General features: G+C 38.8%; 1 protein-coding gene across 2 annotated transcripts in view; it reads right to left on the reverse strand.

The window, feature by feature from the left end:
• MSRB3 (methionine sulfoxide reductase B3) overlaps nucleotides 1-13,040 on the reverse strand; it is a 162,813-nt gene that overhangs the window by 11,712 nt on the left and 138,061 nt on the right. For both annotated transcript variants that reach the window (XM_044226769.1, XM_044226770.1), the window contains one exon: nucleotides 42-139. In XM_044226769.1, the coding sequence (XP_044082704.1) occupies nucleotides 42-139 (98 nt within the window). The remainder of the gene's footprint in view (nucleotides 1-41; nucleotides 140-13,040) is intronic.

Genomic DNA, 13,040 nt, shown 5'->3' on the forward strand with positions numbered 1-13,040 from the left:
AAGGGGGCATCCCAGTGGGTTTTCAGGTGGGGTTCACTGACCTGAGAGCAGCTCGTTTCCACCCGGTGCATCCCGTAGGAAAAGTCGTCCGTGAATGTGATCGCATCCGAACTGATCACATCGTGGAAGGAAGGCCAACCTGGAGCAGAGCAGCACCAGAACAAAACAGACAGGAGAGACAGACAGCCTTGGGTTAGAATGTCATGTTAAAGAACTACTACGCAAAGAATGAAAATCTCTAGTATATGACTTGTGCTTAACTTCTCCAGCCTGAAAGGAAAAGGTACAAAGCTGAAGGATAATATATTTCCCAAGAGTGCAACTCCTTTTTAAGAATAACTTCCTCCTCACTTCAGATCACAGTTGCATTGGGTGTTTATGTTTCCAGAAGCATTCTTAGACCACCCAGTAGTTTTCCAGAGCATCCCTGGATTTATAAAGCTCTCTTGCCACTTGGTTTTGCCTCTCTTCTTCAGAGTCACTGGGCACTCACTAGGAGTCTCAGTGGTGTGACATTTTGGAAAACACCATCCAATTGTTCTCTCTCTCTCTTTTTTTTTTTTTTTAAGATTTGTTTATTTGAGAGAGAGAGAGAGCGCGCGCGGGCATGCACAGTCGGGGAGAGGGACAGACAAGGAAAGAGAAATCCTCACACAGACTCCTTGCTGAGCACGGACACTGACACAGGGATTGATCCCAGGACACTGAGATCATGACCTGAGCCAAAACCAAGAATCGACACTCAACCGACTGAGCTACTCAGGTGCCCCTCCCGTTTTTAAAGTTGTTTTTTTCTGCCTTTTTTTTTTTTTTTAAGGATTTATTTATTATAGTTGTTCTGGATGCTCACTTTTCAACTTTCCATGCTTCTTTAGGAAGAATGGTTTTTCAGCACTTAGTTTGTGTGGTTAAAATATTTTAAAAATGAGTATTCCATAGTTTCCATCATAATCTAATTTCTTGGGGCAGGGCAATCTGGAAAGCAGCTTCTATCTATTTTATGGGCAAGAAGCTTGCTCACTTCCTAGAAGAAAACCATAGAGCACTGTTCATCAGGCATCTCTAGGGAGCACCTTCTCTCAAACAGCATCTTGTTCCAATTTTCATTTATTCGAACGATTTTTTAAATATGCACACACAGCTTTAAGAAACTCAATGATAAGGACCATAAGATTGTACAAATGTTTATGAATGTACATAGTTTTAAGAAGCCAGGTTTTATGTTCAGTACTTCCAGGCAGGTTTTTACATATTTCCAGAAATTTGGTCGTGAGTTCCTGAGCTGAAGCCCAAAATGACGGAAGAGGTGTGATGCTGCCGACCTGCTGGTACAATTTTATTTCCCTCTTTCAGAAGCCAAATTTATTCCTGTAGAAAGGAGGAAGCCCTTTAAAAACACGGTGCTTTGTGTTAATACACCAACTGAAAGAAAACAGAATGCAGGCCTCAACAATATGAATTCCAGCTTCAAACAAAACATATTAGCTCAGGCCAAGTTTTTATAAGAAACTCTCCCAAGCTCCCCATCTCCCACTATGCAACAGTATAGTTTTCACAGTTGGTGCTGGATTTAACACCCAGAGTTGAAACACTTTCCAATTCCCTGATTTGAGTTCAAGATTGCTGCAAATCACCAGGAAAACCTTAACTTTCTAGATATAATATTCCTCAAAAAACAATCACATCAAGACACACCAGCACTTTTAAGAAAACTTGTCTCTCCCTATTCTCTAAATTTTAAAGAGAATCTAAATGTATTTTAGGCTAGAGTTTTTGGTTTATAATGACTACTTGGCACATTCAGGTATTCTTCTTTGTTCAACGGCAAAAGTGCCAGTGGCTAGAAAAGAAAGGTTTAAAGGTGATGTCTGAAGACACTGAAAAATAATTTAGTTACGAAAAGAAAGAGAACACTCTATATTTTTTAACATCCCATGTTTTGACTCATTTGATTGCTAATTATGGCAACTAATATTATGGAAGGACATATTTGATTCAGTAATAAACAGGTGAAGAGTTAGGAATATATTTTTTTTAATTTACCATAAAGCCACCCTCCAACACACACACATTTTCCTATTTATAGAATTAAAAATAGGTATGGAGAAATAAAATATATAGATAGATTGTTCCCCTCCCATACTCCTTCTTCATGTTATATACACTTATCTTGTTCTACTTATCATACTGGATTTTTGACTTATTTGTTTTCAGGCTTTCCTCTCTGATTAGGTGGTGAGCACTTTGAAGGCAGAGTCTGCATAAACAAGAAGACCGGGTGGACATTTATGACTCAGGGTCCCACAGGAGACAGAAAATACAATCATACTCCCTTTTTATAGACTAGATTAAGAAATTAGCAATGTTCTTTTTTCACTAGAGTATCCAGCTTGGCTCAAACACTGTAAATAAGCTTCTCTTTATAGGTGGAGTTGGGTTATTATTTACTTAGGATGGTAAATCCATAAAGATCATCTAGGTCACTAACTTAACAGGATTTTTAGTGAGGAGGAGAGGGAGAGGGAGCAGAAGGGTATGGTACTTGCCAGCATTACACAGGCAGTACGTGGCAGAGCCAAAGCTGGAATCTGTGTATTCTGACTTTAATCTAGTTGAATTTTTTCACATTCCACTTTCTTCCTCAGTACGAGGTCAAGACATCATTCATTTCAATACTGTAACCGGAAGGAGATTGTAGGTTTTAAGAAATATGTTTAGTGCCTTGTCTGGATTGGTTGGTAGTTACATCATTGCATTTAGGAGCTTCCAGGTGGAAGTAGCTAATTCATGTAAACTCACCAATACTGATTCTCTCACTCTAACAACCAAACTTTTCAAAGAGGCAGTCCAAGAGCAATCATATAAATGATACAATCTACTTCTGGGGCATGGATAATTTTTTATTCATTTATCTAAAATAACCACAAATACTTAGAAGCTTACCTTAGGTAATAATATTGAGAAAACTGTCCATTCTATTTGGGATTTCTTCATTCTAATTCTTTCCTAACAAATTCTAATTCTTTTAGAATTCTAAATTAGAATTACTAATTCTTTTAGAATTTCCTAATTAATTATAATTCTTTCTTATTAAAATTTTTTTGGGGGGGGGAGGGAACTGCTTTCAAATGAGCTATGTATACAGCTATGTATAGAGCTATACATTTTGTCTCCATGAATTAAATATTTATAGAATTTTCCAGAAGACTATATTCAAGAGTAGACAAAGATGAGGTGTAGTGACATGGAGTCAGGGCTCTTAAAAGATTTCTATGTTTCTGAGAAAACTGTTGACACTTGAATAATTTACTGGTTGTTTCCCATGGCATTGGTTAAATATCAGAAGAGACACTAAAAAACCAACCAAACAAACAAAAAAATTCTCCTTAAAACTCCCCAAAGTCGACAGTGTCTCTCTGCACAGAAGAAATGCAGTTTTCAAGACGGAATATTTGATACCTCATCCAAATCTTAATTAGTGGAGATTGACAAGGCAACCGTGTTGAAGACCGTAAGTAACCCTGTGTGATAAAACACATTTCAAAAGAGAATCATGGCCAACTTCAATAAGCTTGACACAGGAGAACGTTGAATTCTTTTTCTAGGTCTTCCAGAAAAAGCCGAAGGAGAATCCCTCAGAAAAGCAAGTCCTTATTGACAATTAAACTAAGAAGGATCTTCACCCAGGAATAAATTGTCTCATGGCGGAGAGGCCACAGAGATGACAGCACTTTGAAAGCGGAATTCCCTCATCATGTGAAAGTATTTAAAGGAGGAACTCTTCACTGCTGCAAAAATCCTCAAAGGAAACCCTGCCCCCACTCCTAATAATAAGGAAAGTGCTTCAAAGGGTGATAGGCAAGACTGAAGCAATCTGGGTCTTGTTGAGAAAATTATCTTGAGCAAAAGGGAGAAGGGGATGTGTTTATGTCAGTTTTGACATTAAAGAAAGATCATCCATCCTCCTTTCTCTAGGATTTCCCTTTTGGTCTTCTCATCTAACAAAACATTATTTGTTTTGGATGCATTCCATGCACTTTTTAAAAGAACAGTCATTCGAAAACCTGGATAAACAGAGTTGGCTCCCCCGACCCCCAAGACATCCCTTTGTTTCTATGTGATGAGCTCGAATCGGGGTGTATTATTGTTGTATTTCTAAAAATACAAGCTGTACTTTTTGGGTATTAGCCTGTTGCTATTGGGAATGTCTTGTATTCAATAAATAGATTCTCCTTTCTGCAGACAGCACAGAAATACAGGTAGCCAAGCGCAGCAGGCACGTTGGGCTGTTGGCAGTCCTGCTCCCTTATGAACCAACAACCACCAGGTCACACTAATCTGGAGACGGCTCTTACCGGTTTTGGCATAATGGGCAGCCAACCCGGGATATGTTCATTTATGTCTCAGATATTAGAGAAAGTGGTTCAGATTGTTAATGGTAGATCTTTGGCACTTGCTACCATCTACACTAGGGTGAATTTTTTTTTTCTTTTTTGAACTGCAGTAAAAAGAATTCTTCCTTTTCACTCAGAATGGGGTTTATTAAAGCTCCTCAGAGTCCCCTCGAACCCATCCCTGAACAGTGACACAGCTTTCCACAGGTGATGTTCTGCTAACAGACTTTAAATGTTTCACTCCAACTGCCTCCTGAGAAAAACTTGCTCATTTCTCTATCCTAACCTTTTCTCCTTCCTTTTACGAATCTTTGAAACAAGTTGTTAAAGCCAGCAACGATTATAAACAAGTTGAAGCCAATCCCATCTACACTATATGTAGAAAATGCGGCCCACTCTTACTTTAATAAGGATTTGCTCTATAGCTGCCATGTTCCCTGGATCGTCCCCCAACCCCAAATAAAAATGAGAAACCTCAGTAAGTTAGCTACATGACCCATCAGTAGTACATGGCAGAAACTACCCACACCTTAGAGTTCATTAAGTTGAAGTGTAATTACAAACATTTTCATTTGTATTATATATATATACACACACACACACATATATATATATATATGATATTATTGTCTTCGAATGCAAAATCAGTTTGAGCACAGTAAATCCCAGTTGGGCTTGGGGGATCATTTAATAATAATAAATATCTCAGCTTGGTTTCAGTGAGGCATGAGGGACATTTACACACCTGTGGTTTTCTGTATGTACCAATTCTCACTGCGCTATGATTCTAGGGCTGTATTTCAGAATTTGTAGCATTTAGTACCTCTGAAGCCAGGAACTGTTAACCTCACCGACCACTATTTACCTTATTAGCTACCTTAACCAAATAATACGACGCTTTATGAAGACCCCCCGGCTAACAAGAATTGTTTGAAGTGTGAGCTCTGATTCTTGCCCAGTTATTTGCTGCGATTGATACTTCAAGTTTTTAATCTCATTTTTCAAAGAATACTCTATTCGCCCTCGAAGACCCAAAAGTTTAAGTAGTAATCAACCAAATGTATGTATGTAATAGAAAATCAAAGAGTGCAAGATGACCTATAGGGCAACATTCTCTTTTCGTGCTTCCCATTCCTGCAAACAACCACATTTAACAGTTTTTAGGTTTAATTCTTAAAAATATGCTTATGCTGCTCCCTCTTGATTCCTTCATTTCAAATCTGCACTATCCCACACAGAAGCTACAAGCCACGTGCGGCCATTTAAATTTAAGTTAATTACAGTTAAATAGAATTTCAGTTCTTCAGTCATACCAGCCACATTTCAAGTTCTCAACAGTTACACATAGTGAATGGCTGCTATACTGAACAAGAGAGGCCCAGACGGAGGATATTTCTAACATCATTTCCACAGATCTAGAAACTCCCACCATTGGACAGTGCTGGCTTTACATTGTGAATTGATTTCCTCCTGTCACAGATGAAGACTAAGCCTTCAGACTTCCACTAATCTCCCTTCTCTTCCCTCTTGCAATTTTTGACAGTTAAATAATTTTTAATTCTTTTGAAACTTTGTTTGGTACTATCTGCCTCTGGAACTAGAATGTAAGTCTAATAAGAGCAGCGAGTGTGTCAGTTTTGTCCACTGGAGTGTTGCCAATCACCCAAAGCAGAAATTGTCTGATGGATGAACATATGAATGCATGACTAATGACTATCTTATAGCTCAACATTTTTGGACCCTTCAGTCTGCAAGACGGCCTCGGCACCCCATCCTCCTACCTACCCTTTCCCCTATTCCAACACCCAACCTTAATGAAGTCTTCTACGCTTTTGTATAGGTTGATTCTAAGGCTTGAAAACTACTCAACGGCATTATTATTATGGCTACATACATGTTGCAGGCAGCTAAAGCGTGTTGGGATTCTATCTCCTTCTCCAACGGTCCAACTAGCATAACCTCAAGCTACCTGAAGTCAAACAGATCTTCCTTCTTTTACACTGCATCACTATAACAAGCAGGGCATGTCTTCTTTTATCTTTTGTTTGGACCATGACTTTCTTTTTTTTTTTTTTTTTAAAGATTTTATTTTATTTATTTGAGAGAGAGAGACAGTGAGAGAGAGAATGAGCGAGGAGAAGGTCAGAGAGCGAAGCAGACTCCCCATGGAGCTGGGAGCCTGATGTGGGACTCAATCCTGGGACTCCAGGATCACGCCCTGAGCCGGAGGCAGTCGTCCAACCAACTGCGCCACCCAGGCGTCCCTGGACCATGACTTTCTTATACAGCTGTACAAATTTGCTCTATAATTCAACATTTTAATTTTCAACAAATATTTCAACCAGAAGTAAAAGTATGTAGAATACATAGGCATCCATGTTTTAACAAATACGAACGACCCAAGTTTAATAGACAGTATTTGTTCCATATTTCCTTCAGATTTTTCTCTTATTCTAACAAAATAAAATGTTACAATTACAGCGAGATCTGCCTCCAGCCTTTTCCCCTACTCCTATACTTCCTGGTGCCCCAGAGACAATTGTTTATGTACCCTTCCCACACTTCTTTGGCTTCATTTCCTACATATGTCTATGTTCATAAGTAATATATAATGTTTTAAGTGTTAAAAATTCACATGAAAGACATTGCATCCTAGGTATCTTTTGGCCACCTCTTTTTTTTTTTTTCACATTTTTCTTGATCTGTAAATTTTTTTGGCCTTTTTGACAGCGTCCTCTTCTTATTTTGTAAATGAAATACTTCAAATATCTCTGAGAATATGAACCAGGGAGTTGTTTGACTTTGGTTTTTCAATTATTCTCTAAAATAGCTCTGTTGCCTCTTGTGCAACTCTTCTCTTTTTCTTGCTTCTCATCTTCCATGCTCTCCGTTTTCTTGCTTCAGCCATTTCTATTTAAGAGTAGAGGTCTGGGGTCCTTGTCCTGGGCAGGTGAAAGGGTCTTCCTCTGCGATCAGCTACAGCATGGGTTTGTGCCTCCCTAGGTCTCAACTCTCAACAGAGAAAGTGACCGGGAGCTCTGGGAAGGACCACTGTCATCGTTTGCTGCAGGACAAAGGTCTGTCCCAGCATTCCCTGAACTGCAACAGCTCGCTGGCAGCCCCAGTTCTCCCAGAGAGGCTGTTTAATATCTTTCGAGAGCAGTCTCCCAGGGTTGCCCCCCCCCCATGGGTAATTGATGATCTGTCATTCTAAATATGAAAGTGAGGAACCTGCAAAACTAAACTACCTGTTTTTTCAGTTAAACACCTTCTTGTCAACCCCCCATCTTGCTCTTGACAATTCTGCCCTCTGAGCCTCTTCATAATTGTGCTGGGCATCTTGGCAACAACTCCTGGACATAATTTGGGCTGCTGCTTTCTTTAGTCGCTCATACCCAGTAATGCATTGCCAGCCATCTTTTCTTGGAAAAAATACTCAACACCCCTCCCCCACTCCAACACCCCCTCAGCACCCCCTCTCCACTCCAATTCTCTTTGCAATGGGGTTCTTCTCCTTCTCTTCTGCCTCCTCCTCCTCCTCTTTCGTTTTCTTTTCCTTACTTTCACTTTAAAGGGTTCTCTTGGGAGAGAGGGAAACCAACATGTATGCTCAGTCTATCATGCTGAACAAGAAGCCGAGATTTCTTTTTAATAAACTGCAGATTTTAGTCTCTTCATCTAGTATTTTATGAAAAGAACGAATGGATTTCAGGCATCATAATCTTTCTACTGACCACAATTATATTATTTTTTGCCTTACTGATAAGACCCAAATCAATGTAAGGTTTAGGAGTTTTAAGTGGTTCAGATTTGACTCTATCTCAAAAGTGATTCTCTGCATGAGAGTATGACATCTGGAAAGACCCCTGAGTTAGAACTGTGGCAGACCAGAGTAGCCTCCTCCCAGAACCGGCTCAGTGGGAAAAACTTCATAGATCTCTCTTCTTTTCTTTTTTTTCTTCTTTTCTTTCCTTTCTTTTCCTTTTCTTCTCCTCCCCTTTCTTTCTTTTCTCTCTTCTTTTCCTTTCTCTTTTACAGATTTTATTTATTTATTTGAGAGAGTGAGATCACAAACAGGGGAAAAAGGTAGAGGGAGAAGAAGACTCCCCCCGGAGTAGGGAGCCCAGTACAGGACTTGATCCCAGAACCGTGGGACCATGACCTGAGCCAAAGGCAGATGCTTAGCCAACTGAGCCACCCAGGCACCCATAGACTACTTTTCTGTATTTGATCACTTGTTATCAAATCAGTTCTGTGCTTGATATACCTTTTCCGTATTTGGTCCCTTGTTATGGCATGAGGATGCACTATATTTCTGCCCTCTTGCCACTGCAAATGTAAGGACAAGTATCCCCCTCTGTGCTGATGATACGATTTCATTACTGCAAACAAGCAGCCAAGTCTCAAGAGGTAAACTATTCTAGCAAGAAAATGGTTTAACAGTAATGATGACACAAGGAGAACCATTGGTTTTGGCAGACATTCTCCCATGCTTTATTCAGCTTTCCTAAGCAGTACCTTAAATAAAAATCAAATTTAAAATACTTATCTTGAAAATCAGGGAGTTTAAAAAAAAAAAGAAAGAAAGAAAAGCAGGGAGTTTAGAATACATAAAAAATAATCTAGACCCATAGACTCTAAAATTTCATGAGGAAAAAAAATGCCGAAGGGTGATATATACTATTTAAGCATTGGTTTTATTTTGGTTACTAATTACCTTGTTGGGTTTGTTTGTTTGTTTGTTTTTGTCTTGTGAAGTAACCCCACAGTTTTAAGTGGCAGTGGCATTTTGAAGGCCAGGGACATGTTGAATGGCCTGATGACTAGGGGGGGCCACAAGTAACATGATCAGATCAGTGCTTTGGGAAGATGGTTCTGGAAGCAGGCAAGAGGGTGGGGGATAAGAGGATGAAAACAGGCACATCCGATGAAGAATGGATGTGGAAAGAGAAGTGATGAAGCTCTACATGAAGGCATCTGCAATAGGGCTGGAGAGCAGAGGACCAGTAAGAGAGAGACTGAGCACTCAGAATTCACTGATTGTGGTGGTACCTGTTGGGGAGTGAAGGCGAAGGGTAGGGTTGAATTACTACTAGGTTTCCAGCTTGTACCGACTAGCTGGGTCATGCTAGTTAGACGTGTTTTTCAGGGAAAATAATACAATCCATTTAGTGTGGAACTCTCTAGGAGCAGAGGGGTGTGGGGGTTCAGAAGTAAAACCCTGGCTAAAGATACAGATGTGAAAGTCATCAGAGCATAGAAAACAGTAAGGTTATGGAGGGGAATATATAGAAGGCAAATATAGGGGGAGTGGAGAACCAGACAGGTATTTAAAAGGTGAGCTGAGGAATAAGTCAGTGAAGGAAAATAAACAAGAGCATTTCAATGTCAGATAATGGAAAAGTGTAAGGCTGGAGGACAGTCAGCAGTGACATAATCTACAGAAAGGACAAGTTAAATAAGAGAGGAGAGGAGACTGCTGAATTCAACAGCTGGGCAGCCTGGGGGAATTTAGGAGGAGCCCTTTCAGTGTTATGCACAGAAGCTGTGCTGAAAGGCATTTGTGGACTGGAGCAACTAAACCAGGACCGCTCCTTACCAAGCCTGGCAGGGAGGGAAGGTAGAGCAGGTTGATGACTTGCAGGAGAGCACAATGGTATTTATGCAAACATACTGGGATCCTGGGGGTCCCTCCCACCAATTCCACCCTTCTCTGCTTTCCAAAGGGTTTAAAATTGTATGGTATTTCCTAACAGAACTTTCACAATCAAATGAGTAATATGAAAGTCTTTGGACATGCTAAAAATCTTGAGCATTGCTCAAATGCTCCTTAAGATAGTGAACAGAAGCTATATTTGAAGAAAGACTAATACAGAACTCCATCCCTGGAATGTTTTTTTATCTTTAGTTTATTTTTAAGTTGTTCATTGCCCCTACTATTGTTCCTACTATCCCTTAATCTACCAAACTGAACCATAAGTGGTATATTTTAAATAGCCATGGTATCGGTTTTACCTTTTGGCACAAAGTAGGTGCTCAATAAATATTAAACAAAGGAGAATCCAGAGCTTTAACTCTAGGTCACAATCCCCTGTCAGACATGCTCACAGCACCCAATATTTTCTCTTCAGAGCATGTTTCACAGTTTGTATTACTTACATATACAGGTGTCACTTAGGTTAGATATGCCAATCACTAGGCCAATCAACGAAATTTTTAAAAGATAGGCAAAGTATCTCTACTACTTTGCTCTAGGCAATTTTTTACAAATATCAAATTTAATATTAGGTTTCTTTTCCTGCCTATCAAAAATAGTGCATTTCTTCAAGATGATTATTAGTAATTTCTTCCGTTCAAACCATGTCGTCCCAAGACCCATAATCATTCCAGGCATTTGAATCTACCAAAGGACAATACGACCAGAGACCAAGAACACTGAGGTGTCCTCTGGGCAGTGTGAACATCTGGTATCTATTCTCCTTGGAGATTAATAATGGAGCTCCACTGCAACAGGCTTTACTAATTCCTTTGAGCCCTGCACAGCATTTTTAAATGGTTCCAAACACACAAGATCTCTAATTGGCATGGATTTCATCCACAGTTTTCTTGGTGATCGCAAAATATCTCAGAAACTCCTAAGCAGGAATGGACAGGGGAAAGCTTCCCTGTTTCCCTTTGAGAAGGCAACTATTCATAATTTTTTTTCCAGTTCAATAAAATTACTGAACTCAAACCATTTCAACCAAAAAACTGAGGAAGGGGACTTTATTTTCCCTGGCCTGAACACTGTCTCTTGCTACTGTAAATCATAGTTAATGTTTTAGAAAGTATATCTTACACATAAGTCAGTTGTAGACTTTCAGCATCAAAGGATCTGAGCAACATCACATGTAACGACCTGACCTTTGGCTATAATTTCTAAGTGCCATTAAAAAATGTCTCTCAAACTGGTTTTAAATTTAGTGTTGACCTAGTAACCTTGATCCAAAAACATTCAACTTTAGATGATTATTTTATTTTGCTTCCAAAAGCTCTTCAGTCCAGCGAGGCATCCATTAGGAAGCTTCACAGAGAGTTGAGTTTGCTCAGAATTTATTAGCTACATCGAACAGGAAGATGGTGATTTGGGTTGCTTGCTGAGTGAAGATTATTTACTATGCTTAACTGACCTTAGGAATACCAGGAGGGAAATTCAAAAAAATACAGATTCTATTCTCAGCGACAGGCAGTCCAGACCAACAGTGAAATAATGTTCCATTCAACTGCAGTCCTGAATTAGGTCTATTCACCACATGGCATCACTAGGGACTGTAAAACTATTACTTATGTTCTTTAGTTGGGTGTGCCTATCAAAAATTTCAAATAATTTCTCTCTTAAATATAGATGCCTGATAAAAATGTAAGATTACTTCTTCTGAGGGAGTTAAGTGTTAAAGTTCTTTTACTCACCTAATTTTCCTCCTGATATTCTTCTCTAACTGAAATCTCTCCAAATTTCTGAGTAGACTTTAGGTTTTTATTCTGCTATATACTTTCAAATGCTACAATTCGAATAAAAACATGTATTTTCATAAATGCATGATCATTCACTGGACTACATCACCTTTTTATGATGCATCAAAACTTAGTTCACCTACTACGATTTAAATTTCTGACAACCCATCTTGAAAAAATATTTTGAAACACATTACTCAGAAAAGCTTTTAAACACAAATATTTTAGAATAAAACAATAAAAGATATTTTGCCCTTGTAGCAGACACATGGCAAAGCTGAAGCCACTTGTTAAATACTGTACATTCTGTAACATATTAAAATTTTTTAATAAATTACATCAAAACACATGAAGCAAACTACATCAAACCAAGGCATACTCTGATAACTATTTGCTCTTTACAAAGTCCTTTAGGAAAATCTTCTCTGACACTTAATCCCCATTACTCTGCTCTTCTTTTTCATATATTCAATCACATCCTAATACACTATAACTTACTGTTCCTAAATTTTCCTGTGTATTGTCTGTAGTCTCCCAACCAGAACTTAAGTTCCATGGGGGCAGAGATAATTCTTTTGTTCCTGATGCATTCAAAGCTCCCAGAAGGGTGCCTAGCATTTAATAAATTTTGGTTGAATGAATATTCTATATACATTCTTGTGACTCTGGAAATCTAGAAATTCAAAATAATCCTTGTTTTTGTTTTAAAATATATAGTCACAGAAGTCTTTGTTGTCGAATTATTTATAGGATCTCTAGGTCACTTACTAATATTTATTGAAGATTTTGGCACGTGGCTGACAGTCTTCTCTCAACCCCCAATTCCTACCTACATTCTATGGACCTTCTACAGTAACCCACTTAATACCCCTCATATCAATAGCTCTTTGAGGTGAAACTAAGCAATTCTATAGAGCCAACGTCCTGTATCAAGCAGGACCCATACAGGTACAAGTGGTCTTTGCAATTCAGAAGTTTCAATGGCTTTGATTCTGACCACTGGCAAGTTTAATGCATTAAAAATTAGATGTCAGCGCATGAAGGAAGTATAACTTTACATGGATGAAATTGGCTAAAGTAGAATGGTCGTGCACACATATTTTAATTTGGCCCTAAACAACCAGGACAAAAAACAAATCAACAAAATACCAT

Source organism: Neovison vison, chromosome 12 (assembly GCF_020171115.1).
Source record: "Neovison vison isolate M4711 chromosome 12, ASM_NN_V1, whole genome shotgun sequence".
In the NCBI taxonomy this organism is placed as follows: domain Eukaryota; kingdom Metazoa; phylum Chordata; class Mammalia; order Carnivora; family Mustelidae; genus Neogale; species Neogale vison.